Raw genomic sequence first — 27,589 nt, forward strand, 5'->3', positions numbered from 1 at the left:
GGCGGCCCAGCTTCCCCCACGTGTCCACCGGAGTTTCTCCACCAGCAACATGGCCGCTGCCTGACCCGAGAGCCCGGCCGCCGCCGCCTCTGCAGCCCGCGGATACCTGGGCGGTTGCCGCCGTCCGCGCGCGGCCCCGGCGGAGAGGTGAGTCTCGAATTGTCTTCGCCGGGGCTCGGGCTCAGGCCGCCGCATACAAGGTGGGCCTGTGCTGGGTTCCCGAGTAGGCCGGGGAAGCCGGCGCCGCGCCGAGGGGCTGGGGGCCCACCGGGACTCTGGTGGGAAGGGCGGGCAGCACGCCGGGTGGACCCCGGCCGCCCGCGGACCCCGACCTCTCGCCCGGCCTCGGGGTCTGGGAGGCGGCGGCCCAGGCTGGCGGCCGTGACTCAGGGTCCGGCCGCTCTGCCCCGCCCGGGCCTCCTGCGGGAGGAGCACCTGTCCGAGGGCAGCCGCGTCCCGGCGTGGCTGCTCGTGGCGGCGGCGGCGGCGGCGGCGTGGTGGGCGTGAGGAAGGGGCCCGACCACCCGCGAGCTGGGCGAAACCGCGGACGCTGTGTCCAGCCGGCGGCCGCTCTGATGGGCAGGGGGAGAGTGCCCGGGCCCCTCGCATCCGAACCCCACCAGCCCCCGCCGGGCCGGGCCGGGCCGGGCCCGGAGTGCCTCATTCATTTGTGCAGGCTCCCGCTCCCGTTTGGTGTTTCCCGAGAGCAGCGCGGGGCTGCGGACTCGGGCTGACAGTTCAGTCGGTGGGCTGTCAGTAACTCAGGTGCTTTGGTATGTCCGCAATAGAATCGTTGGGCTTGAGGGCGCAAAGAAGGGATCTAAGCAGTCATCTGTGAAATGGGGATAATAGTAATTCCTGCCTCGTAGTTTGCGGTGAGGGCTAAAAGGGTAAGAAGGGTGTCGCTCCTGCTTGCAGGGCTTCATTTGTGGCTAAGACTCCTACCTCCTTATATTGAAAGAAAACATGTTGCCACGTAATAACAAACCTTCCCATAGGTACCATTTACACTATTTAATCGTGGCCGCAGAGTCCAGTGGCGATTGGTACTTTCCTGGTTTTGGCTTTAGGGATGAAAATAGGAAAGGATACCTAGGTGAGGCAATTCACGGTAGGCCACCGACGGTGGGGTGCAGAGGTGGGATTTGAACCTGCACAGTTCCACTCCGGAGTCTAACCTCTTACCCACTATACCATACTGCCTTTTATCATAGATATGAGCAGCACAGTAGTTATGAATGAGGATCTTTGCCATCAGACCCGAGTTTCTGCCTTGATCACACTGCTTTCTGGCACTGTGACCTTGGACAGATTACTCTCTGACCCTCGTTTTCTCTCTTCTAAATTGGGAATGATAACATTTTGATTTACAAGGCTGATGAGAAGATTAAATGTAATTTTTTTGGGGGGGAGAGGTACTAAATTATGTGTCTACTTGGTGCTAGGCACTGTTTTAGGTATCAGGAGAACAGTAGTGAATTAAAAAATAAAGAAAAAAGTACTCATTCCGGGCTGGGGCTGTAGCTCAGTGGAGAGCACTTGCCTAGCATGGATAAGACACTAGGTTCGATCCTTACCACCACATGGAAAAATAGATAAACAACATGTCTTTATTTATCTTAAAAAAAAAAAAAAAGCAACCATCCCCATAACAACTTGATGAAGTCAGTATAATTATTATCTCCATTTTATGGTTGAGGAAACTGAAGTATTGAGAGACCTTTATGGAATTTATATCCTAAGAAGACAGTCAACACCTAAGCAAAAAGTTCCAGGTTAAAGAGCCACTCAGAAAATAAATCACAGGGTTGTCTTACCTGGAAAGGGATTGGGGGAGGCATTTTAAAGGTAGGCTGGTCAGAGCATCTCCAGCTCTGGAGGAGGAGGAGGCTGATTGTAGTGGTGGTTGTAGCTAATAAAATGAGCAAGCTGGGGCTTCACCTGTTGGAGACCCAGCAAGTAGCCCCTAGGCCAAGTGCAGGTGGTTAGAGGGAGACAGAAACAAGATAATGTAGGGCCTTATGGGGCCAAGGAAAGGAGTTTGAATTTTACTTTATGTGAAAGTTGAAGAGTTTTGAGCAGGGGAATGATTTACTTATTTCCAGGATTAGCAGTTGCTGGGAAAACCAGAGGTAAGAGAGGAAGGCCATAGGGAAACTTGTTAGGTCTGTCTTTTGAAATTGCAGGTCAAAGCCAGGTGAGGTGACACACAGTTATTATCCCAGGTACTAGGGAGGCTGAGGCAGGAGGATCTCAAGTTTGAGGCAGGCTTGGGCAACTTTGTGAGACCTTGTTTAAAAATAAAAACAAGGGGCTGGAATTGTAGCTCAGTGGTAGAGCACCTGCCTAGCATGTGTGAGGCACTGGGTTCGATCCTCAGCATCACATAAAAATACATAAAGGTATTGTGTCCATATATATCTTAAAAAAAAAAAAGTGAAAACAAATAAAAATTTAAAATTTAAAAAATTTAAATAAAATTTTAAAAAGCTCAGTGGAGAGTACCCCCCTCCAAAGTCAGTTTAATTGTAGGTCAAGATTTATTACTGAGATGTAAAATGACCTTAGGTAGATTGTTGCTTGCATTTTATTTTTTAATCAAAAAATTTTTTTCATTGTAGATTGACACAGTACCTTTACTTTTTTGTTTATTTTATTTATTTATTTATTTATTTATTTTTTGTGATTGTAGTGGTGGTTGTAGCTAATAAAATGAGCAAGCTGGGGCTTCACCCAGTGCCTCCCATGTGCTAGGCAGGCACTTTACCACTGAGCTACAGCCCCAGCCCGTCGCATTTTTATTTTGAATGAACAAGAGTAGAAAACATTATTGCATCACATAGTAGGGACAATTATGTGAAACTTGCTTCAGTTATGTAATTGTGTGTATGTTCTGGGTCATTGGTATGAATCAGATTTCTTACTGTGGGTCTTGGGCTGAAAACTTTGAATGCCACTGAGTTGGATCATGTTGTCTGGGAGGCTGAAGGGAGGCGACAGCCTTTGCAGGAACCAATCATTCAGAGCGAGGAGTGCCAGCTCTCCAGCTGAGAGGGCACCTCATCCTTCTGGGCAGATCTCAGGACTGGAGGAAGCCCCTAGGGCAAAATAATAGCTGTGAAAGAATGATTGCCATCTTGGAAACCTCCCAAGCTGCACCCTTAGTGCATGTGATCTGTTGCCTTGCCCACATAGAAGTCCCCAATCTTAGTTGTCCACAGAGTCAGCCACAGAGAAGGTGGGTGCAGGACACAGGTATGTCTGTGCCAGTGCCACTGGGGTGGGGGCAGGGTGGGGGCTCCCCTCCATGCCTGCGCTGAAGCAGGTGCCTTAAGCTGTCAGTTTTATGCTCTTGTTTCCCCCCAGCCCTCCATCTTCTGATGATGGCCTGGTTCCTTTCAGTCTGACTTTCCTGCTTCAGATATTTCTTTGCTCAAAGCCCTTTTGTAGCTCCCTGTGACGTGGCTTCCATGTGGTCCATTTTTTCAGATAACAAATAGGAATTGCATGCCTGCTGTGTGCCAGGCACTGGGGATATAGCAAGGGACAGATAGACTGTCTCTGCTTGCCTGTGTCAGTGGGACAGATACAGAGTGTGAGCTGTCCCATGGTGATAGTGCTATGGAGAAAGGCAGAGCAGAGTGGGGAATTGTGGGGGTGGGGCGGGCAGGCGGTCTTAAAGGTGAGGTGATAATGGAGAAAAACCCAAGTGAAGGAGGGAGCTGGGAAGGGGTTAGCTGGTAGAGCAGTCACTGAAGCCAGAGGTGGGTTGAGAGAAGAGGAGGCCGGAGGCTGGTGGGAGGTGAGGCCTTAGAGGTGAAGGGGCTGAGGCCTGGTGAGGCCCAGGGAATGAAACCGACTGGCTCTGAGGGAGGTGGGGCACCTTGACTGCTTTTGTGTGGAGTGACATGACCTGAGATGGCTTACTAAAGTGTGATTGGCCCTGGGGTCAAGCAGCTTGTACGGGGACAGGGTGGAAACGGGAGCCCAGCCAGGGGCCTGTCTGGAGCTGGTTAGACTGGAGAAGTGGCAGAGGAGTGGCCGATTCTGGCCATCCTGTGAAGATAGAACTCCAGGGTGTACTGTGGAGGATGAGAAGAGAAATGGCAAAGATGAGGCCACTGTCCGCCTGAGCAGTCTCGAGTTTGGAATGTGGAGTTATAATAAGTAAGATGATCAGATGGAGCCTGGAGAAGGAAGGGACATAGGTGACATTGAGTCCTGGGTGAAGGTGTTTTGCCCCTTTAAACATAAAATAGTTCAAGTAGAGCTGCTGAGGTCTGGGCAGGAAGGGTGGCCTGGCTCCTCCCCTCCGCCTTGGCCTGCAGCTTCCCTTTCTCCAGGTCCTGGCTGTAGCGTTTCCCTCATCTGGAATTCCTCCTCTTGCCCTTTCCTGTCATGGCTTGTCGGGATCCTTCTGTCCCTCAAGCCCAGCCCCTATGCTCCTGCGCCAGCAGGGAGGCCTTGCCTTCCACAGAAATCCCTTTCTCATAACTGTCACCTGAAGGCCAAAGGCCTGGATTTGAAGTCTGTCATCTAACTGTGACTTGAGGCAAACACATGCAAAATGTCTCTGAGTTCAGTCTCTTGATTGTAAATTAGGGACCATCAGGCCGCCTCCCAGGGTTGTTGCACTGAGTGTGAGTGAACAGCATGTGCAGGGAGTGGGCCAGCCAGCCTCCGTCCTCCGGGCTGGCTGGGTTTGTCGCAAGTAGTCAGGAAGCCCACACGACCAGATCTTTTCTCAGGCGCAGCCAGCGTGTGTTGATTGGGGTCTGTTTGCTTGTACCCATTGCTTGATTCTATTTTTCTTTTTTTGTAAACGCAGTTGGAGGGTCAGTGTTTGTTGTGGATTCCTCCCTCTGGGTGCAGGGCCTGTGGAGGAAGGAAGAGGCGCTCCAGAAATGTTGGTTGAATGACTGGCTGACTGGCCTGGTCTCTTGCGCTCCTTTGCAGATCGAGTCCAAGGACTGCACAGCTGGCTCTCCCCTAGTATGGCCAATGAAGAGGATGACCCAGTTGTTCAAGAGGTAACTACTGCTGTTTACCCTCTGCTGGGGCTGCAGCTAGTAGGGCAGAGTTCCTTCCATATGTCCTCAGGCCAATCTAGGACCTGTTGGTGTCTAGGGACCCCTGATCCTTGCTGCAGCCAGACATCAGCATAGCCACTCTGGTAACCCTGATCTGGCACCACCTTACCAGAGGCCTTGCCTGACCACCCCTGGACTTAAGTTCATTTGCTTTTTGCCTGCTTACCACTTCGTCTGCAAAGCCAAGTACAGTAGTACCTGGCACTTAATGGATACCCAGCGACTATTTGTTGAGTGAATGAATGGACAGGGCAGCCCTGCCTTCCTGAGCTTACCAGATTCAGTCACTCAGCAGTTGTTCATTAGATCCACTGTGTGCCAGGGGCTGTGACATAATAGTCGCAGTCCCTGGAAGCTTAGAGGCTGTGGGCGAGTCAGACGAGGAAGGAGTCTCAGGATGCAGCCTGGGAGGCAGGCTCCAGAACTGGCACAGGAAGAGAAAGTTGTTTATGAGCACTTACCCTTTGGAATTGCTTCACCCAGGCCGTGGACCTTTGAAAGCAGAAGGCAAAAAGTACCTGCATCTGCCCCTGACCTCCCAGTGTATGTCTGGAACCTGGCTTCCAGTCTGAAGGGCAGGGACAGGAGAAGGCTCCTGGATATGAAGAGTAGTTCTTCCTTGTTTGGGGGCTGCTGCCAAGTTTTTGAACTATTTGAGTGCATTTAAGCTGCAGCTATACTGCAGGAACCAGAGTTAGAGCAGGGTGATTGGTGATATCTTTGAGGACAGGGGCAGCTCACTTGGCACCAAGGGGCCCTGGTATGCTTCTGCACAGGTGGTGACTCTTGGATCCTCCAGGGTGAATGAATGGTTGAGGCTCAGGAGGCAAGCCTGAAGGGTGTTAGATGGAAAGAAGAGTGTGTGCAAAGGTCCAGGGGTCGGGGAGAACACAGTTCATGTGAGAGCTGGGAAGCAGAGTGGGAAACTGCTGCCATATGGCGTAGTGGTGGTTACTGTTAGGAAGAAAGAGAAGCCCGATGGGTCAGGGAGAGCCTTGCACACTACCTTAAAAACGGGGTGACAGACCAATCCAGGAGAGGGAGTGGGGAGGCACAGAGAGGAAATAGGGCATGTCTAAACCCTTCCCCTGCCCATCTCTTAGAAAGCTTTGCTCTAGGAAGCATCCTGATCCAGGCAGCCCCAGGAACTGTGGTTAGAGTGAACTTGAGTGTAGGGACCAGGTGAGCTTTTGTCCCCATCCTCTGGGGGCTGTTAGGAGTGAGTCCTGGATATAACCAGTTTGGTTTCCTGTGTTTTTATCATGACCTTAACTTTTTCCTCCTCCCCCAAACTGCCTCGCTGAGCCATCCCCTGACTGAAGTTCATAGAGCACATGCCTGGGGTGGGCAGCACCTGTTCTGTGTCCTGTTAAGTCTTCCCCCTTGTTTCCAGATCGACGTGTACTTGGCCAAAAGTCTGGCAGAGAAGCTCTATCTGTTTCAGGTAATTACGGAACTTGAAGGTAAAGGGGGAGAGCAGGTGCTGGTGGAGTGGCTGTGAGTGGGCGAGGCCTGAGCACCTCACCTGGCTGAGGCTCCTCAGCATGTGGGGTGAGGAAAGTTGGTTCCTTTCATTACTTTGGGTGGGTTAGGGTTGGTCTCTTTCAAAGATGGGGAAACGACAGCACGTGGAAGGCACAGCTGAACAGGGATCAAAGCCGGGGCTCAGGGTCAGACCCTCTGGATCATGACCCATTTCAGTCAGGGCTTAGCTTCCGGCCCTTGGGCAAATTCCTTAATCTCTCTGTGCCTCAGTTTCCTCACCTACAAAGTGGTGATAGGAATGACACCGCCTCATAGGGTCCTTGAGGATCGGATGAATCCATATTAAAATGCTCAGGGGGGCTGGGGTTGTGGTTCAGCGGCAGAGCGCTTGCCTAGCACGTGCGAGGCCCTGGGTTCAAACCTCAGCACCACGTAAAAATAAAAAATAAAAAATAAATTGTGTCCAACTAAAAACTAAATATTAAAAATGAATAAATAAAATGCTCAGGATGCTGCCTGGCTTGGAGCTGGCACTACGGTGACTGCTGCTGCTCTTTGAGGGCTCCCAGGGGCTTCAGGAGCAGCTTCAGGGCATGCCGGCTTCAGTCCTGCCAGGTGTTAGCCCTGCCCCCAGGCCTCCCTGCCAGGCTATGAGCTTCCAGGGGCTAACACCTATTAAGCATTTACTGTATACCAGCACCATTTAAAGCACTTTTTATCAAGTTAACTAATGTCATTTTTCAATAACCCTGTCATGGTGGATATATTTTTATAACTGTGTTGAGATACATGCACTTCCCCATGTAAGGGCACGGTGCGGCAGTCAGCGCCACAATCTATTTTCATACATTTTGGTCTCTCCATAAGAAGCCCCTCACCATCAGCAGTTCTCAGAAGCCCCCACTCCCATTCCTACCTGCTATTCTAGGCAACCATTAGCTTTCTTTCCCTATAGATTTCCCTGTTCTGGACATTCCATATAGATGGAATCTTGCATGTGGGGCCTTTTGGGCCTGGTCTCTTTCACCTAGGGTTCTCCCACCTAGAACCTAGGGTTCTCCCATGTTGTGGCGAGTGTCAGTACTTCATTCTTGTGGCTCAGTGATACTCCATCGTCTGGATGAACTGGTCTGTTTATGCATTCCTCAGTTGACGGCCATTTGGCTCGTTCACTTTTGGCTATCCTGAATTATGCTCCTGTGAACATCTGGGTACACATTTTGGTGTGGATGTTTTCATTTCCCTTGGGCAGAATGATGGGGTCATGTGGTAGTACTGCATCGGTCAATGAGTATAGTGGTTCATGCCTGTAATCCCAGTGGCTCCGGAGGGATCAGGAGTTCAAAGCCAGCCTTAGCAAGTTAGGGAGGCCCCTAGCGACTCAGTGAGAACTTGCCTCTAAATAAAATACAAAAAAGGGTTGGAGGTCTGGCTCAGTGGTTAAGTGCCCTTAAGTTCAACCCCCAGTACCAAGAAAGAAAGAAAGAAAGAAGTGTGTTGGTCATTTTAGTGCTTTCACCCCCATATTGCTCTTGAGCAGGCTGTGGTGGGCAGGGCTGTCCCAGGATGGCCCTTCTTGAGGGCTTTGTCAAGGCCAGCTGTGCTCCAGGCTGTTCTGCCAAGCTGCCTGCTCCAGCCCAGAAGCAGGAGGAGTCACCGTATGGCTGTTAAGTGAGTTTTTAGGAAATGACCATTTCCTTGGTTAGAATGCAGCTGGCCTGAACTGGTCCCCAGAGGGTGGAGTTCATGCTACATGCTGCTGCGTCTCCACCAGGCTCACCGAGGAGACTGTCCTGGTGTTAGGCACTGAAGGCTAGAGTTTGTGAGGATGGGTCCAATCTCTGGCTCGTCCACCAGTGGCCACTGCAGGGGAGCGAGAAAGGGAAAGTATGTCTGCGAGGATGGATGGGGAAAGGTGTCCCCATGTAATCGGTACACACTTCCAGTGTGAGCCAGTTACATGAAGATAACTCCACACAGGAGTGCGTGGGGTCCGTCTGTGGTCGTGTATCGCACCCCCCACCCCCAGCAGTGTGTGTGGGAAGTTCATATGCAAAAGGAGAGAGGATGGGAGCGTGGATCTTGAGCCCGGTCCTGGCCTGAGGAGCCCTTGGCCAGCCTTCTTTGCCTCTTTGCTTCCTTGTGGTTTCATCTTGCTTGTCCTTCTCGCCTGGATGGCCTGTAAGCTGGTAGTTAGACCTTGGTCCCTTACTCTCCCCTCCTCTGTTCTGTGGGTTGCTGGAGTCTGCAGGGCACCTGCTTGAGTTCCACAAGCCTAGGCACATCCCTCACAAGTCTCAGGCATCATAAACTTGTCCTTGGGAAGGAGGCTGGGAGGAGCCAGTGGAATGGGCCTGCAGGCAGAGGCCGCGGAACCTCGTGGGAGGGTGCATGGGGCCCTGGGTACTCTGGTCTCTGCTTGGGGTGAGCTTGGGGCTGACTGCATATTCTGACCAGAGCTCCTGAAGCCCAGCTTTGGTTGGGCTGGGCAGGGTGGACTGATGGCTCCCTTCCCCTCCCCAGTACCCTGTGCGTCCAGCCTCGATGACCTATGATGACATTCCACATCTCTCAGCCAAGATCAAGCCCAAGCAGCAAAAGGTGGGACTGTCCTGTGGGGGAATGGGACTGGTGGGGGTGTCTGAGGGGAGCTGACAAAACCAAGGAGACAGGGCCTTTGGGGACTGGAAGCGAGCACTTGGAGGCTTGAGAGAACGGCAGCTGCAGGACCTGGAAAGCTGAGGGAGGGAGGGTTTCCAGAAGGGAGTGGACGGTTCAGGAGGAGTGAGGCTCCAGGTGAACTGGAGAAGGAGAGCCTGTGTAAACGCAGGGTCCCAGGCGGGCTGCAGCGGGTGGGGGGCAGTATGTGTGAAGCAGGCCCCATCTGAGGAGATCTAGTGCCCAGAAGGGATGAGGCGGTGGGGACAAGGAGAAGCATGCTCTCAGCCAGCTGCAGCTCTAGCCCCCCTGGTCACACAGAGATGCTGTCCAGGACCCCCTCATCCTGGAGACGGATGTTTATGAGAAATCTTTCAATTTTTAAAATGTTGGCACCTGATTCTGGTGTTTGGAAGTGGAGGGGGTGTGTACGGGGACAGACAGAACCGCATGAACTACCTTGCTGCTCATGAAAAGCCACTTTGACATTTCAGTTGGTATTTGGGTTTGTGGCCCCTGGTGTGGATGGAAACCCAGGTGCCCTTGGGGAGGGACAGTCTCAATTCTGGGCAGGGACTGAATTGAGGTGTCCCTTGGGAAGTTGTGCCTTGGGGTCCTCACAGTTGTTTGGTACCTCCAGGTAGAGCTTGAGATGGCCATCGACACCCTGAATCCCAACTATTGCCGCAGCAAAGGGGAGCAGATTGCTCTGAATGTGGATGGTGCCTGTGCCGACGAGACCAGCACGTACTCCTCGTGAGTCCCCAGGTCCCTAAGCCCTTCAAGCCCCACTGAGATCAAATAGGAGCCTTTAAAAGGCTTCAAAAATAATCCCGGGGCTCGGGTTGTGACTCAGTGGTAAAGCGCTCGCCTTGCATGTGTGAGGCCCTGGGTTCGAGCCTCAGCACCACATAAACATAAATAAATAAAATAAAGATACTGTATTCAACTACAACTAAAAAATAATCCCACTGGTTCCCTCCCTGGGCTCCCCACCAGTATCCCTGCTTTTGTGGGGCTGGGCCTGTCTTAGACCCTCCCCTCCTGAGCTAGCTCTTCTCTCCAAGTTCTTCCTGGGCTGCATGGGAAGCTGGCCCAGGGAGGGCCTGCCCACCACTCTCTTGATCTGCAAACAAGGCTGCCTGTTTTCTTATTCCCTGGCTCCCCTCCTGAGGTGGTCAGAAGCTGCCTTTGGCCTGGATTCCTAGCTGGTGCATTTCAGAAAGTGTCTGGAGTCTGGTGCCCACCACCAGTTCCTGGCTCTCTGGAGCTTCCTTCCCCTTGACACTGGTTCCCTGTGTCCCAGGAAACTGATGGACAAGCAGACCTTCTGCTCCTCCCAGACCACCAGTAACACATCCCGCTATGCAGCTGCGCTCTACAGGCAAGGTACCTGGGGAGGGAGGGAGGGAGGGAAGGGCTGGGGCAGGGGGACCTTACACAGTCTCATGTCCAGCTCCTGCCTCCCTGAACATTAGGCCCTGCAGGGACCTGGCAACATGGAAAAAACAAACTACAGTGGTCAGGACACTGGAAAGCACCAGCTCTGGAGACTGATAGGACTGGGGCTCCAAAGGCATTTTCCTTCTGGGACACATGTACATGGGCAGCAGAGCATAACTCTGGTGACAGGTGGTGGAATTTGTCTTTAAGCACAATTCCACTCTGAGGCAGCATCTACTTGAGACAAAAGCATGTCTACACAAAGAAAGATGTGTCCACAGATGTTCACGGGCGCTTTCTTCATGATAGCCCAAAATAGAAACAACCCAAGGCTCCATCAGCTGATGCGTGGATAAACAGAATACACTAGAGTGGACTGCTCTTTGGCCATATGAAGGAAAGGAGTGCTGCCACATGGAGTTTGTGGCCTCCACCTGACCCCTTTACATGGCATGAGAACTAAAGCTCAGTGGAAGAAGCCACGTTCAGGGGACCACAATGTATAATCCCGTTTATACGAAGTGTCTAGAGCAAGCAAATCCACAGCGATAGAGAGTGAATTCTTGGTTTCCAGCAGCTGAGGGGACAGTGAAGTGGGGATTGACTAGTTCTTTTTGGGGTGATAAAAATGTTCTAAAATTGATTGTGGTTCTAGTTATAGAACTCCATGAATATATTAACGTACTTTGAATTATAAACTTTAAATGGGTGAATTGTATGGCATGTGAGTCATAGCTCAGTAAAGCAAAAAAAAAAAAATGCTTTATTAGTCTACAAAGCCAATGAAACTAATTTGAAAACTGAAGAAACAAAATGATTAGAATCAGACAGAAGTAGTGTCAGGGAACTCTAGGCTTCTGTTTAGAACCGTGTCTCGGGGCCATAGTTGTTTAGGGCCACAATCCTTAACTGGAAGGAAAAGTTGTAGCCTTGGTCAGAGATCACACAGGCCCTGCCATTGGCCCGGGCAGGGCCACCTCTCCAGCCACACTGACACTAAACAGACTCCTCACGAATGGGTGGGATTTTGACAGGAAGAGGTGGGATGTTGAGGTAGAGAAGAAATACAGGTGGTGGGGATGGGTGGCCAGGTGGTTTGGCAAAGACTTGGAGGGGAAAAGGATGAGGTGCTTGGGGTGGCTGGAGCAAGCTGTGTGGGAGAGGAGTGGGGATGGGCGGGGGCAGGGATTGAGGGGTAGGAAGGGCCAGGAGTGGGCCTGAAAGAAGTGGCTGTGAGCAGAGGTGTTTAGTCTCATGTCCTGGCCTGGGTGTCACTTGCTATCCACTAGAATCAGGTGGAGTTGGGAATGGCCCCTGGCTTGGCCATCACAAGACTCCAGGATTGCAGGCTGGAGGAGTGGGAGGCAGTTTGGTAGTGGGCCTTTACTTTCAGGGGACTTGATGACTCCCTTGAGCCAAGCTGGGTGTGGCAGCTTCATTCCCTAAAGGCAGGTTTAAACCCTTCTTCCTCTGCCAGGTGAGCTCCACCTGACCCCTTTACATGGCATCCTACAGCTGCGGCCCAGCTTTTCCTACCTGGATAAGGCAGACGCCAAGCACCGCGAGAGGGAGGCAGCCAATGAGGGTGAGCCCCGGGTGCCCAGCCCTGCTTTTTGCCCATGACTCTATGATTTAGATATGGAAAAGTGTATTCAGGGGGTCAGATTATAATATGCTGAGCAGTACCCAGGCCTATGCCCACTAGGTGCTAATGGCAGCACCCCACAAATCAGGACAACCAAAAATGTCTCCACATCTTGCTAAGTGTCCCCTGGGGGCAGAAGTGCCTCCAGGTGAAATGTCAATAGATCAGCATCTGCAGGAGAGTTCCCAGGCACCTGGCTGGGGACCCCTGGTTGGGACCCCTGTGGCTGGGGTCTAGGGTCGAGTTGGGGCAAGGAGCAGCTCTAGTAGAGGCTGCAAGGCAGGGATTGCTTCTCTTGCAGCTGGGGACTCTTCACAGGATGAGGCAGAAGAAGATGTTAAGCAGATCACGGTGAGTTCTGGCCCCAGGCAGAAGGGAGCAGCCTGGCAGGCAAGACAGCAGGGTGGAGTGTCTGAGCCAGGGACTCGCCCGTCTCTGGGGTGTACCAGGTGCAGAGCACCCCACCTCTTGAGCCTCCTCCCTGGGCTGCCTGGAGGGAGTAACATGACCTCTTACACTGTCAAAGGATGACAGCCCTGTTCATGAAAGAGATGGGGTCCTGGAGCTTGGCAGGAATTACCTGAGCCCAGGACCAGTGACCCCACACTGAGTTCATTATCTTTGTGGTTTTGTTCTTCCAGTGGTGCATAGGTGAACTGTTGCCTTCCCAGTACTTATTCCTGACTTTTAAAGATTTTAGAATATTCGCCTTCCACGGGTGGCTTATAAAGTGCCCCCCAGGGGATGGGGATATAGTTCAGTTGGTAGAGTGCTTTCCTTGCATGCACAAGGCCCTGGGAGGGAGGCAGCCAATGAGGGTGAGCCCCGGGTGCCCAGCACCTGGGGAAAAAAAACAAAAGAATCTTCTAAAGAGCCCCCCAGTTCAGTGTGTGTGGGTTAAGGCGAGTATTATAAGGAAAGTGCTGCACAGATGGTGGTGCAGCCTGCACATGGCTCTGGCTGGAGCTGCTGAGGACTGGGGCACTGAGCTGCCAGGGGGTGGTGCTCAGGTCACTGGGCGCTCCTCTGTCCTCAGTAACTCAGAAAACTCCCTGCCCTACCTGGGACTTGTGGCCCTGATCTGATGAGGCATGCTTCATACCCCAGGGCTATAATCCAGCCACCACCCCCAGCAGGCCACAGAAGCCGAGAAGGCTGCTCCCCAGCTGGGGTTGGTGGATCACAGAGGGACCTAGTTGGAACTGAATTTCACAGGGGCTGGTGACAGGAAATGAAGGGGAGGTGGGAGTGGAAATCTTGTTGCTGTGGCATTTTCTGGCTTACTGTCGAGGGTTGGGACGGGGCCCAGGGAGGGTTGCAGGTCTGAGGGTGTGACCTTTCCCCATCCCACTTCCAGGTACGATTCTCCCGGCCGGAGTCCGAGCAGGCCCGCCAGCGCCGAGTCCAGTCCTATGAGTTCCTGCAGAAGAAGCACGCAGAGGAGCCCTGGGTCCACCTGCACTACCATGGCCTGAGGGTGAGTCCTGGTCTGGGGTCCTGGGAGGAGGGTCCTGGACCCAAAAGTGTTGGAGTGGCCTCCATCAGCGCCTGTTGTCTCAGTTTTCACTTATTTCAAGTTTTGTCATGTCTCCTTGGTAACATTCATGCCCCAGAGGAGCAGGAGGTGGAGATGCCAGCCAGCCTGCTGTGTCTGGTTGGGGGGTTTTGGTCCCCTGGGGTCTCCTGGAGCTTGGAGTCTTGCTGGGCTCACATTAGGGCTGGAGTTTGGTCATGTGTTTTTCACGTACCACAGATCCTGATGGCGGGCCAGGTGCTTCACTTGGTGCAGCTCTGGAGGCTGCCATCTGCCGAATGCCCACTGGTTCATAGTACCTGCCCAGAGGGATTTGTATTGTACTGGGTTTCATCACGTCCTTGAAGCTGTGTGTTGAGTGAGGGAAACAATTGAATAATTTAAAGCTCCAGAGATGCAGGGTTAGAGCTCCCCAGTGTATTTGTGTGGAGGAGCAACATTTCTTTGGAACCTTCTTGGAAAAGATTTGGATTAACAGAGCCTTAGGGTCAGACTTCCTGATAAATCAGACTCTGCTGATTTCCTGTGTGACCTGAGCAAGTTACATAGACTCTCTGAGCCTCCATCTCTCTGAGCCTCCTGCTTACCTGTAAAATAGTACTGGTAAAAAAGCTGTGGAGTTACTTTGCAGAGGAGTTGAGTTACATGTGTATAGCCATTGGAACAGAGCCTAGCATATAACAGGAGCTCAGTGAATGTTAGCTACCATCTCAGTCATTGTTGGTGGTGTTCCTACTTTATAGACCAGCACTGAGGCCAGGTGCTGGAGCTGGCAGGCCATAAAGCCAGGAGGGAAGGCGATTGAGGCCACAACACAGAGGCCTTGGGTGCTGTGCTCAGGAGGCTGCATACGGTCCTGTGGTTAGTCTTGAAGCAGGACAGCAGGGGCTGGCATGGGAGGTGATACAGGGGTGGGGCCTGGGGAGTCCAGGCCTGAGCACCGGCTGAGCCCTGCCCTGCCCTGTCCTCCCTCAATAGGACAGCCGCTCGGAGCACGAGCGCCAGTACCTGCTGTGCCAGGGCTCCAGCGGGGTGGAGAACACGGAGCTCGTCAAGTCACCCAGGTGGGACTGGCTGGAAGCTGGCACAGGAGCCAGGGAGGGTCCCTCCAGTGCAGGTCCTCCCTGGGGGCTGCAGCCATCCTCTATAGGGGAAGGGTGGGAGAGGGGCCCATTGTCCCTGGAGATGGCCGGAGAGGTGGCCTGAGAAGAGGTGATCTCCACTCTCTGTGGAGCTAGTGGCCTGTGAGCCGAGGTGCTGGGGGGCTAGGCCTCTGCTCTGCCCTCTGCCCTGGGCTGCGGCCAGGGGGGCTTCAGTCTAGCTGCAGCCTGTGCTCAGAGGCAGGGTTGTGGCAGGGACAAAGCCCACAGAGCCTCTGATACCTACCCTCTTCCCACAGCGAATACCTCATGATGCTGATGCCACCCAGCCAGGAGGAGGAGAAGTGAGTAGGGGCGAGTTGCCCTCCCTCCCTTCCCCCACCTACCTCCTTTAACCCCTCACCTCCCTTTTCAACAGAGACAAGCCTGTGGCCCCCAGCAATGTCCTGTCCATGGCCCAGCTGCGCACACTGCCCCTGGCTGACCAAATCAAGATCTTGATGAAGAACGGTGGGTGCCACCCTGTCTCCCAGGGGCCCGCAGGCCTGCTGTTGGACAGACTGAATACCCAGGGGCAGGCCAAAGGCCCCGCCTCCCAGAGCCTTTCCAGCTTTGCAGACCTGTCCCTGGCTAGATAAGTAGCATCCACAGTGGTGCAGCAGCTCCCTCACATGGGCTCCAGGCCATCCTCTCCGCTCCCCTGCTAGGCAGCCTGGGCAGGTCACTGACCTTCTGAACCATAGATCATCTATAGAGACTAGTGGGGGTTCTGGGGCTGGTGAGCCTCTAAAGGGCTTAGCACAGAGGCTTGCATGGCCATGGACTCGGGGCATTTGCATAGTGCCTGGCTTCCGCCTGTACTTCCTTGGCGCCCTCACCAGGCTGCACAGCAGGCACTGGCCACCTGTACTCACCCAGGCCCTTCTCCGCCTGAGTGGAGGGGGGAGCTCCCTGCCAGATTCCCAGTCTTCTGCAGAGGACTCTGACCTTCCCCGGCCTTGCCCCATGCTCACGCGGGGGTCAGCAGAACACAGGGATTAAGGCACAGATCCTACCTGTGGGATCCTACCTGGCTCTGCCACTTCCAGTCTAGTGATCCTGGTTGAGTCTTGAATCCTTTCTGGGCTGAGTAGTGACAGGTGCTCCCAGGTCTTCCTCAGTGGGCACTTCCTCAGAGAGTCCTTGCAAGGGTGCAGAGATGCATGGTCCCCAGCACATGGCAAGCATCCAGTGAATGCCAGCTATTGCTGTTGTCGATACCATTGTTATTTCTCATGTTCAGGGGGTGTTATGTGAGCTTGATGCTATGCAGATGCTTGGGGGAGAGGGGTAGGGCCAGGCCCCTCTCCCCTTGTCTAATGAGACGCCTGCATTCACCTCAGTGAAGGTCATGCCTTTTGCCAACTTGATGAGCCTCCTTGGCCCCTCTGTGGATTCTGTGGCTGTTCTGCGTGGCATCCAGAAGGTGGCGATGTTAGTCCAAGGAAACTGGGTGGTGAAGAGGTAAGGCACCTGCGGTCTCTCGCTGGGAGGGAGCATTCCATCCCTTTAAACTGAATGTAACTGCTCATATTTGGGGTTTAAAGGTACAGGGGTGCTTTTTGTTTATCCTACCTGCATTACATTTTATATACATTCCTAATTTCTACTGGATTCTTTTTTACATTTCCATTTATTCCTGTTAATGTGGAAGTTATTCTCCTAACACTTTTATTTGCTGCCTTACAGTTTGCAGCTTGCTTTCGTGACTTGTTACAGTTGTGCATTAGTTGTTGCTTTTCACCCTTTTCTAAGAATTTAGAATATTTTATATTCATTTTCCTGACTCATGCTGCAGTATTTGTTTTTTTTTTTTTTTTTTTAAAGAGAGAGTGAGAGGGGGGGAGAGAGAGAGAGTGAGAGAGAGAATTTTTAATATTTATTTTTTAGTTCTGGGCGGACACAACATCTTTGTTGGTATGTGGTGCTGAGGATCGAACCTGGGCCGCACGCATGCCAGGCCAGCGCGCTACCGCTTGAGCCACATCCCCAGCCCAGTATTTATGTATTTTAATTCTCTGTATATTTTAAGCCTCAGAAGACTCCACCTTATCCAGTTTGTGTTTTCTGGTACTGGAGATTGAACGCAGGGGTGCTGTATCACTGGAGCTCCTTCTCTAGCCCCTTTTACCTTTTATTTTGAGACAGTGTCTTACTAAGTTGCTGAGACTGGCCTCAAACTTGCAATTAATTATTTTGTCTCAGCCTCCCAAGTTGCTGGGATCACAGGTGTACATCACTGTGCCCGACTTTAGAGCTATTCACATGTTTGTTGAGTTTGTTCATCCTTGCTGTAGACATCTGTGTTGCTCTCTGGTGTGAGTTCCTCTGCCTGAAGAATGCCCAAGCATTTCCTTTAATGCAGGTCTGCAAATAAGTGGTTTCCATCTTATCTGGAAATGTCCGTTTCACTTATTTTCTTGAAGGATATTTTTAATGCTGCGTAGGATTCCAGTTTGGTCATTATTTTCCTCCTATTTCTTGAAACAGTTACATGGCACTCTGACTTCAGTCTTTATTGACAGATTCTCTGTCAGTGTAATTCTTGTTTCCTTGTTTCCTGCTGGCCACTTTTAAGGATTTCTCTTCATTTTGACACTCTGCAGTTTCATTAAGCTGCATCAAAGTGTGGATTTCTTTTACATAGCCTGTTGGATTCATAGGTCTTGAATTTGTGGCTCAGTAGCCTGTGATAGTTTCCCTTCTCCTGTGATTCCTTCACCAGACTAGCTGCCTCCTCCACCAGACTATTAGCTTCACAAGAGTAAGGCCTTATTATATCCCTAGGGCCTGATATGATGCCTGGCACATAGCAGACCCTGGTAAATGCACACTTGAATGATAGTAACTTAAAACTGTGTAATACAAGATGTATGTCCCCCCCCACACATGCTGGGAGTTGAACCCAGGGGTGCTCTACCCCTGAGATAACATCCCCAGTTCTTTTATCTTTATTTTGAGCAAGGTCTCACTAAGTTGACTAGCCTGGCCTGGAATTTGTGGTCCTCCTGCCTCAGCCTCCTGGGAGCTGGGATTACATGTATGTGTCATTGTGCCTGGCATGAGACTCACTTTTTAAGTAGTGTAGAGTTAAGGTGAATAATCTGAAAAAATATAAATAGTTCCAGGTTTTTTCAAAAAGTACTTAATTGCAAAAAGTACTTTGGTTGGTTGGCTAAGCAAATTGCAAAGTATATTCATGTAACAGCCACATGGTGGTATCTTTTTGCTGGTAAACAGATGCCTGGTTATTTCCTGTGTTACCCCAATTTTTCTTTATAGAAGAACTTTGTGATGACACATCACCTATAAAAGGGGACCAAGTGTTTGCATTTATGCCATGGGTGAAGGAAAGCCAGGAAGGGTCATTACCTGAGGACCCTGACCCATAGAGGGAGGCAAAAGGACTTGCAAAGCAGCCACAGAACTGGGTCAGAACTCAAGCTTCACAACTCAGCCTGGGCTCTGTCTAGCACACTGCCCATGCTCCTGGAGGTGCTGTCCCTTGGAGTTAAGCATGTCACTGGGGCTTAAAGACAGGGACTCTTGGGTTTCTGATGTTCTGCTTGCCCAGAGTGCCTCTGTGAGCCTCACTTGACGTCCCCAGGCAGCTGCCTACAGGCCTGTGGGCCACAGTCCTTCTAAACCCTGTCCTTATGCCCCTGTTGTCCCTATGAGGCGGTAAAAACTCACCTTCCTTAAGTAAACAGCTTTACCTGGGTGCTCCATACATGTGCTGTGCCCCCCGAGCAGATACTATCAAGAAATCTGAGCGCACTGGAGGCCGAGACCTGAGGAGTGTGCCCAACTCTTTGGTCCAGTACATGCTTAGTAGAGACCTTGTGGGTGTCCGCCGTCAGCACCTTAGGCCAGGTCCCCAGGGCTGAGCAATAGTTGTTAAGCAGGATTGGCGGGGTGAGGGGCGGCCTCCAGCAGAGGCCCTACAGGCCAGGGCTGGCCAGGCTGGTGGTTTGTGCTGGGCTACAGGCTGTGCCTGGAGACAGGATTAGGGTCATGCTGTCAGGATGCTGGAGCCCAGGTGCCCTGGATCATTACCCTGAGTTCTCTGGAGTGCTTGTCCTGGTCCTGTTTTCTCCTGAGGCTTACATTCCTCTGACCTTGTTCACAAACGTGCACTTGGGCAGCGGGTAGAGGCCTCTTAGCTGCTTCACCACCACTTTTTCCTGGTGCCTCACACACTTCACATATGGAACTGGGGTCCTGCAGAGAGTACTGGGCTCCTCGAGGCCCCAGGCTTGCCTGTCTCTGACCCCCTGCTTGGGCTGGGCCAGTCATGAGTGGTGAGTTGAGGGCAGGTGAGAAGACGACCTCTCAGGGTGGCCTGCTGCTTCCCACACACAGGCTCGTAGAGCCAAGCCTCTGAGGAGCTCTGCTGGGCCCAGACGGTGAGTCTAGAATAAAGTGTGGGAACTGATGTACCACCCCTCCTTGCTTTGGCAGTGACATTCTGTATCCCAAGGACTCATCAAGCCCCCACAGTGGCGTGCCAGCCGAGGTGCTCTGTAGAGGCCGAGACTTTGTTGTAAGTACCTGGGGCTCTTGGCCTCCCTGGAGGGGTGTGGGTAGAGGACAGGGGCAGAGGACCTTGCCCCCAGCAGCGGGTAGCCCCACAGGCAGGTGTGTGAGGAGGCCATCCCCGTGGCACTCCAGACTCTTGTTTTTTCCTCCTCCCTCTGGGACTCCTAAGAGTCTTGTGCTTGTAGGAATCTGAGTCCCTCAGGTGAGGGGTTGCAGGTGGCTCCGTTCTGGCCCAGGAGCAGCTTCTGAGTGGTGTTTTAAAAACTCTTGCCTCCATTGTTGACATGAACAGACCAAACTCTTGGTGCAAACTAGATTTCTGAGCTGTCATGAGTAATGGACAGTCGGCACCCTGGGCCCTCAGCCCTCTCGGTGCTGACTCTGGATGGGATTGTCCCAACTTCTCCAAGGTCCTGGTGCCTTTGCTTTGATGGTGTGTGTCCTGAGTTTATGACTCTAGAGCTACCTTGTCAGCCTGCCCCATCCATATCCAGAGCTTAAATCCTTCTTAAGACCTTGAACCCTGCACTGCCCTCCTAGACCTTGGCATGAGTTTGGTAAACTCTGTCCCCTCGGAGCTGCCCGTGGTGATCTTGCACATGTTCACACGTAGATCCTGTCACACAGGGAACCTTTAGTGTCTGCACTTTTTTCCTGAGTGGAGGTCCCCAGCTCTTTGAGTAGCGTGTTTTTACCTGTGGGAGTCATTGTGGCTCACACTGGGCTCACTCACCCCTGCCCAGGTGCCCTTTGCCCATACCTGCCCTGTCTACTCCCACAGGCATGCAGATGCTGCCAGATGGAGGGTTTGGGAGAGGATCCGGGTTGGCTCTGAGTTATCGTAGGTGATACTTGTTCTTTCCCTGTGTCTTGGATCTCCACCCTCATCTCTCCTAGGCACACCATCATGAGGTTCAGGGAGCATGAGAGGTGCTGAGACAGAAGTGGTTACAGGCTGCTATGAGTGTCTGGGCCATAGCTGCTCACCAGAGCCTGGTTACCTCCCCAAGTCCTCATAAGACTTTGGAGGTCCTAGGATGCAACAGTGAGCCAGATGGGCAAAGCCCCTGCCCAGGGAGCATTTTGGTTTTGGTGGGGAGGGGTGGTCCTGCCCTGGAGAATGGGACCCTGGGGTTCCTTCATAAAACAGAACAGGCTCAGAGGTGACATGACTGCCCAAGGCACATGGCTAGAAGAGTTGGGCCCCGGAGCCAAACAGCCTGGCTGACACCAGGCTCTGAGCCACACTGTACCCCTGGCCAGGCCTTCAGGACCTCCACCAGAGGTTAGGGGACAGTCTTAGGAGCAGCTTGCCTCTGAGGAGAAGCCCTGGGACATGCTGCTTTCTCTCCCACAGATGTGGAAGTTCACACAGAGCCGTTGGGTGGTAAGGAAAGAGGTGGCAGCAGTGACCAAAGTAAGTGGCATTCCTAGTAACCTGAGCCCCAGAGCCTGTTGTGGACTCGGGGTTTGCCCTACCTCACCCTCCTGCTCCCCCTCAGCTCTGTGCCGAGGATGTGAAGGACTTTCTGGAACACATGGCTGTAGTGAGGATCAACAAAGGCTGGGAGTTCATTCTGCCCTGCGATGGGGAGTTCATCAAGAAGCACCCAGATGTGGTTCAGCGGCAGCACATGCTGTGGACAGGCATCCAGGCTAAGTAAGCAACGGGCTGCAGGAGGCCCTGTGCTCCAGGAGCACAGCCTGGCTGGGTCTGAGCAGTGAAGGCCATCACCTCCTCTGAGCAGCTAGATGCTGCTGGCTAACCCAGAATCCTCCAGCACAGGACTAGTGCAGCCACAGCCCTTGCTTGTGGGTTGATGTGTGCTGAAGGGTTGGGGAGGAGAGGAAGTCACTCTGACCGGCATAGGGAGGAGAGGGCCAGGTGTCATTCCCCATCCTGGCCCTGGAGCTCCAATTGGATGTGGGGTTTGTGGGTGGCTGGGGGGTATGCAGGGGACAGGGCCCTGCACATGTGCTGTCACCAGAATGTTGAAGGCTTGTTTCTATTGTGAGGCAGATGGAATGGGATGTGGTTCAGAGTTAAAATAGTTTATTCTTTTTTTCAGATTAGAGAAAGTCTATAATCTTGTAAAGGAAACCATGCCAAAGAAGCCAGATGGACAATCAGGTGTGTGGGGCCGGGCACGCACTGTGGTCTCAGAGGGGCTACCAAGAGCATCAGAGGTCAGGCCTGGAGAAGGGTTGTTGGGTCTCGGGGAAGGGTTTTCACCCTTCCTGTGCCCTCTCCCTTCCCCTCAGCCTTGGGCTGTGGCCTGTGTAGTCTGGGCTGTGCTGCATCTGGGTCCTGGAGGCCTACTTAACCCCTTTGCGTCATCAGTGGGTGGGATGGGAGGAACTGCTGGCAGGAACTCACAAGTGACCTGTTCTTGTGTGTCTCTGAATGTGGGAATTTAATTTCCCCCCTCTATTCCTTCTCTCTATGGGGCAGCTGAGTTTCCTATAGCAAGGTAGGGGGAAGACAGCAAGTGGCCGCCTGCTGCTGTCCCTACCAGGCCTTGTGCTTTCCTGACCAAGCTGCCTCTCCCCGTAGGACCTGCAGGGCTGGTCTCTGGGGACCAGCGGGTCCAAGTAGCCAAAACCAAGGCACAGCAGAACCACGCCTTCCTGGAGCGGGAGCTGCAGCGGCGGAAGGAGCAGATGCGGGCATCCACGGTTCTGCCTGGTGTGCAGATTAAGGAGGAGCCCCTGAGCGAGGAAGGAGAGGAGGAGGACGAGCAGGAAGCAGAAGACGAGGAGGAACCCATGGACACTTCACCCAGTGGCAGCCTCAACAGTAGGCTGGCCAACGGATTGCCTGCTGGGCGGGCAGCAGGCGGGGACAGCTTTAATGGGCACCCGCTCCCAGGCTGTGCTGGTACCCCTGTGGCCCAGGAACTGAGGGCCTTTGTGGAGGCCACTTTTCAGAGACAGTTTGTGCTCACGCTGAGTGAACTCAAGCGCCTCTTCAACCTGCACCTGGCCAGCCTGCCCCCGGGCCACACACTCTTCAGTGGCATCTCAGACCGCATGCTGCAGGACACGGTGCTGGCCGCTGGCTGCAAGCAGATACTGGTGCCTGTAAGTAGAGACTATGCTACCAGGGCAGGAGAACAAAACAAGGCCACCACAGCCCCATGGGAGGGCCCTGGGCAGGCAGCACAGAGCTGTGGGGAGAAGTCTGTTCACGGGGGAGGGGACTGCACCCTGCCTGCCCTGGGGAACTCAGCTGCTTAGAGTCTGTGTGGGGTGGGGGGCATCCTTGGTGTGAGTGTTGGCTCCTAGGTGATGGCAGTGTGTGACTCAGGCAAATTGACTTGAGGCTGTGCCCTCATTTAAAGGGCAGTGCAGTTAGTTTTTGTAAGTTTTAGTCCTTTGGTAAGGACTGTGTAAGATTGCTGAAGGCCCTAACCGCTGTCTGGCCTACAGCAGGGCCCCTGCAAATTCAGGTTCTTCTTCGTCTGACTCCAGGAAGTGGGAGAGCTGACTTCTAACCTCAGTATTGTGGGTCTGTCCTTACGGCTACCACTGAGTTGAATAAGGTGGCCTCCCTACCCAGGAGAGGCTCATTGACCAGCACAGCTCTTGGGCTTTAGGCATTTCTTACCAGGATCATGGGTAAGGAAGCAAATCACCTGCACCCTGGGCCTTTCCGTAGGTGGTACGGGCCATCCAGTGGGGAAACAGGAGCACAGTGCTGGAGCCTGCTATCCTTTGCTATGACCCGAGGGATGGGTCTCTTAGGTATTTCCCAGCTCCAACAGCAAATAGGGTGAGGTAGGACTGTAGCTCTCTACAAAAAGAGAGTGTTGATGGGGCCAGGGCCAGGGCCAGAAGTACCTGCAGCCTTGTCTGATAGATGAAGCCCAGGGACACGCCTGTGTACATGAGGAATAGAAAGAGGACAAGAAGAGGCCCTGTGGATCCCAGGCTGGCAGGACTGTATCAGGGGACACAGCCCTGCTGGAGGGGGCATTTCCTTGGTGAGGTCTTCTTTAGAAGGCGCTGGGGTTGGGGCCTCTTCCCACCCAGCAGGGGGTCTGCGCCTCTGTAGGCCTTCCTCTGTGCGTCAGGCAAGGGGTGAGGGCAGGGTGTCTGCCTAAGGATAGTGAGGTGGCCCTGGGCCACAGGTGTGGACAGAGATGAGGATGTGTCTGCCTCCAGGGCCTGCTCTGGCCATGTGCTCCTTCCTCTCGGCAGGGCTGGCAAATGGAGACCTATGTGGAGCTCTCCCTCCCACTGAGATCCTGACATGAGGATCTTGTCATAGGCCTGTCCAGGATGGAAGAGGCCTCAGATCCATCCAGCCTTTTCTTTTCTACACGAGGGCACTGAGGCCTAGGGAGAAAAGTAGACTCAAAGACTCACCTCTTGGTTCTACTGTTTATTAGCCGTGTGGCCACTGAATAAGTCCCTGAGCCTTCTCTCATGGAGAAGGGACATAGGAATGCCTTGGTACTGCTCTTTTCTCTCTGTCCCACACAACCAGGTACCACAGGCCTGGGCTGCTCTTTTTCTAGTTCTCCTGTGGATCATGCTGTCAAGTGGCATGGCTGGCTTGGCAGTCAGGCAAGGCCTCTAAGCCACACTCATACATGCATTGTGGGAAGTAGTTGAAAGGCAAACTTGGGGAGCCCCTAATAAGTCATGGGAAAAGGCACTTCTCAGGGCACATCTGAGGGTTGACACTAGAGCTTTAAAGCAGAGTTGAGCTAATGGCAAGCTGGGGGGAGATTAGAAGAACCTGACTTCCCTGTCCCAGGCACCCCTACTGGAGTCCCACTGGTGCCCTATACCCTCCTCTCACTGAAGCTCCTTCAGGCCCTGTAGCCAGTGCGAGGCAGGAGCTGGAACTGGAGCACACCTCTCTAGAACTGGGTTGGTACACCCAGTAGGGGAGAAAAGAGGTGGGCAGGGCTCACAGTCCCCATGGAAAATGAATGACCAACTCATGCTTGGGCCTGGGCCAGTTTCCCCCACAGACTGCTGCTTCCCCGGATGAGCAGAAGGTGTTTGCCCTCTGGGAGTCTGGAGACATGAGTGATCAGGTAAGGTGACCTTTGCTACCATGCCAGGGGTTTGGGCCTCAACCTGTGGATCCCAAATGCTGGCCTGGGGGCTGACTGCCTCAGAATCAACTTTGGAAAAAATACATAGATTCCCAGGACACACTTCAGAGATTCAATTCTGTTCAGTAGTGGGGTAGTGGCCTAGCTATTCTACAGAGCTTCCTAGGGACTGTGATACCCAGCCCAGGCTTGCAAATCACGGATGGAGCACGCTCCTTAGTGGCCTCTGGCAGCCACACAATTTCCAGTGGTATTCTGTACAGAATCATGGATGCTGAGGTCCAGAAGTTTTCTTTAATTCATGCCTAAATTTTAAAGATTTAGGCAGTGAGCAAAGGCCCACCAAGTTCTCTGTCTCTGACAAGAAGGGTGAGGGTAGATGCCAGGTGGAGCCCTGTGGTCTCCCAGCCTGTGAGGTGTGCAGCTTGCAGCAGCCTCAGTGAGTGAGCCTGTGCTTTCAGCCAGAATTGTTGCCCTCTGGCTTTTCCTACTTCTTCTGTGATGATTCAGAGTAGTAAGTGCACACTTTTATACATGACAGAATGCATTTCAATTCATAGTACACATGAGCTGTTTTTCATTTTTCTGGTTGTACACAAAGTAGAGTCACACTGTTCGTGTCTTCATACCTGTACCTAGGGGTAAGTGCACATTTAAAAACCAGAAGATTAAAAGCTCATGGACTCCTGTCCTGCCTGATGACACTGACCCCCATGCATATAGTATATATGTGTGTCAGCAGTGTTAAATATAGAGAGGCATGGATGGGATTAAAACTTACCATTCATAGTAGGACCAAGATTAGTAACGTGCTGTGACTGCACATCTTAACACATGCATTCTAGTGGCCACACCTTTGAGTGTAATTCCCTGGAAGCTTCCCCAGGTGACTGGCTCTTCCCCATGTCTTGCTGGAATCTTGGCTTCCACCTCACACATTAAGGGGGCAGGGGAGTGCACATATTCTTTTGCCCTCAAGTCAGCAGCTAGAATTTTAGAATAGCTAGGCCACTACCCCACTACTGAACAAATAATTTGTCCCCGAAATTGAATTTTGACAATTCTGAAATAGAAAAATACCTCAACCTTTTTTAACCTGTATCCTACCCTTTTTTGCAAACACGTTTTATATCATTTTTTATTTTTACGTTTTAGGTGGACACAATGTCTTTATTTGGCACCGAGGATGGAACCCAGTGCCTCGTGCATGCTAGGCATTCTTTACATTAGTGCAACTTTCTGTATACTCTGAATTTATCATATAATGAGTACTAGAACAGTTCTTAGGAAATTCTGAATGTGGTAGACTCAATCTTTCAACTTTCTGCTTTTGAGGGGGTTGGTGCGGAATGCATTTTCCAGCATCCTGTTTCATTAATTTTGATGCCGGCTGCTCATCCTGAGTCCCTTTACCACCACTTTTGTTCCTGTGACTTGACTGGGGTCTGGAGAGATGACCAATGTTTTTAACTGGAAGTGCTGAACAAGGACTGTTATCTGAACAAGGACTGTTATCTTGAGTATCTTGTTTGGGGATGATTTATTTGGGTGCTATTTTCATGACACATTTTTTTGCTATTAAAGCATCGACAGGTTTTGCTTGAAATTTTTTCCAAAAACTACCGGGTACGCCGGAACATGATCCAATCTCGGTTGACTCAGGAGTGTGGAGAAGATCTAAGCAAACAGGAGGTGGATAAAGTGCTAAAGGTATGTCCATTTTGTATATACCCCAAGGCTTTGGGGCCTCACACATGCCAGGCAGGCACTCTACCACAGAGCCACAACTCTAGCCCCCTATACTACTGATACCTATTGTCTTAAATATTCAAGGCCATATGAGTTGTGATTTGTTAACTGTATACAGTTTATTCATTTCATCTTAAAATATCCCTGAGGAAAGGGTGGCCCAAGACCCTAAAGAGAGATTGGGCAGCAGCAAATTTATTGTTTGTATTCAATCCATTAGTCATAAATCAAGTATAAAAGTTTTGATATACTGGACATAGGTTTTTTATTCCTAGGACTGCTGTGTAAGCTATGGTGGCATGTGGTACCTTAAAGGGACAGTACAGTCTTGACAATAGTAGGAAACCACTGACCCAACAAATCCAAGGATGGATGGCAGAGGTGGAAGTAAAGCCTCGACTTGCTTCAGAAGATGCAGAGCAAGAGGAACTGCCCATCTCATGCCTGTGGCACTACATGGTCCAGTGGACAGAGGGTATGGTCAGCTTAAATGAGCGCTCCCAGCAGAGACCAGCCGGATGGACCTTTTTTGCAGTACAGTTTGAAATTCCTGATGTATTTTACTTCATTCTCATAATAAAGAGAGTGTAATACTGACATGGGCAGGATGATGAAAATCATGGTTTATATTCTCCTTTTTAAACTTAATGCCAACAAAGTCAAAGTTATGTTTACAAGATGAAGAAAACCTCAAGGTTTATAATACTTAAAATGCCTAGAGGCCAATATTTAGTCTTAGGTTATCTATCTGCTAAGACTTCTGCCAATTTCATTAAACCAAACTGAATTGTTTTACTCTTGGATTTCTGTGGCCACTGTACCTTTACAATAACCTACTTTATGTAGCAGTCTCAACTGTTTACACAAACCACAGCAAAAATTAGAATCAAATTCATCTACTCTGAAGGTTTGCATTTTTTTATGCAAACCAAACCAGGTAAGTATGAAATGATGTATAAGTGAGGTTATCACACTTTAATGTAAAAGATTTATATTTTGTGTATTTTTAAAATAAATGCTAACACTAAACTGGCATCATGGTGCTGCTGTCTTCAGATGGTTACAGGAAGGCAATATCTGAACTTTCAAAGCATTGAGTGTACTAAAGAGGGGAGGGAACAAACTCCCTTAGAGCAGCCCTGTCCAGCAGAAATCTTAGTCATGTTAGTAGCCACATCAGGGTGTAATAAGTATGTTTTGCATTGTTTTTCTCCCAAGTCTTCAAAATCTGGCCTTTT

At 51.8% G+C, this 27,589-nt stretch overlaps 1 protein-coding gene across 6 annotated transcripts; it reads left to right on the forward strand.

Moving 5' to 3' along the window:
- Positions 1 to 27,384, forward strand: POLR3E (RNA polymerase III subunit E). Of its 6 annotated transcripts, none has more exons than XM_081298347.1 (21): positions 1 to 147; positions 4,957 to 5,030; positions 6,484 to 6,534; positions 9,099 to 9,176; positions 9,874 to 9,989; positions 10,540 to 10,622; positions 12,154 to 12,261; positions 12,623 to 12,672; positions 13,679 to 13,798; positions 14,834 to 14,919; positions 15,255 to 15,299; positions 15,374 to 15,465; positions 16,338 to 16,458; positions 19,456 to 19,537; positions 20,891 to 20,950; positions 21,036 to 21,193; positions 21,603 to 21,664; positions 22,088 to 22,614; positions 24,504 to 24,581; positions 26,187 to 26,312; positions 26,627 to 27,384. In XM_081298347.1, exons 2-21 carry the CDS (start codon positions 4,995 to 4,997, stop codon positions 26,681 to 26,683), a joined length of 2,136 nt encoding a protein of 711 aa, XP_081154473.1. In that variant the 5' UTR covers positions 1 to 147; positions 4,957 to 4,994; the 3' UTR covers positions 26,684 to 27,384. The 6 variants fall into 6 exon arrangements, with proteins under 6 accessions (XP_081154473.1, XP_081154470.1, XP_081154469.1 ...); XM_081298342.1 differs by lacking the exon at positions 1 to 147 and adding an exon at positions 175 to 200; XM_081298343.1 differs by lacking the exon at positions 4,957 to 5,030 and having other exon boundaries at positions 36 to 147.
- The last annotated feature ends 205 nt before the right edge of the window (positions 27,385 to 27,589 follow it).

The sequence above is a fragment of the Spermophilus citellus genome, assembly GCF_964194105.1.
Source record: "Spermophilus citellus genome assembly, chromosome: 6".
Lineage (NCBI taxonomy): Eukaryota > Metazoa > Chordata > Mammalia > Rodentia > Sciuridae > Spermophilus > Spermophilus citellus.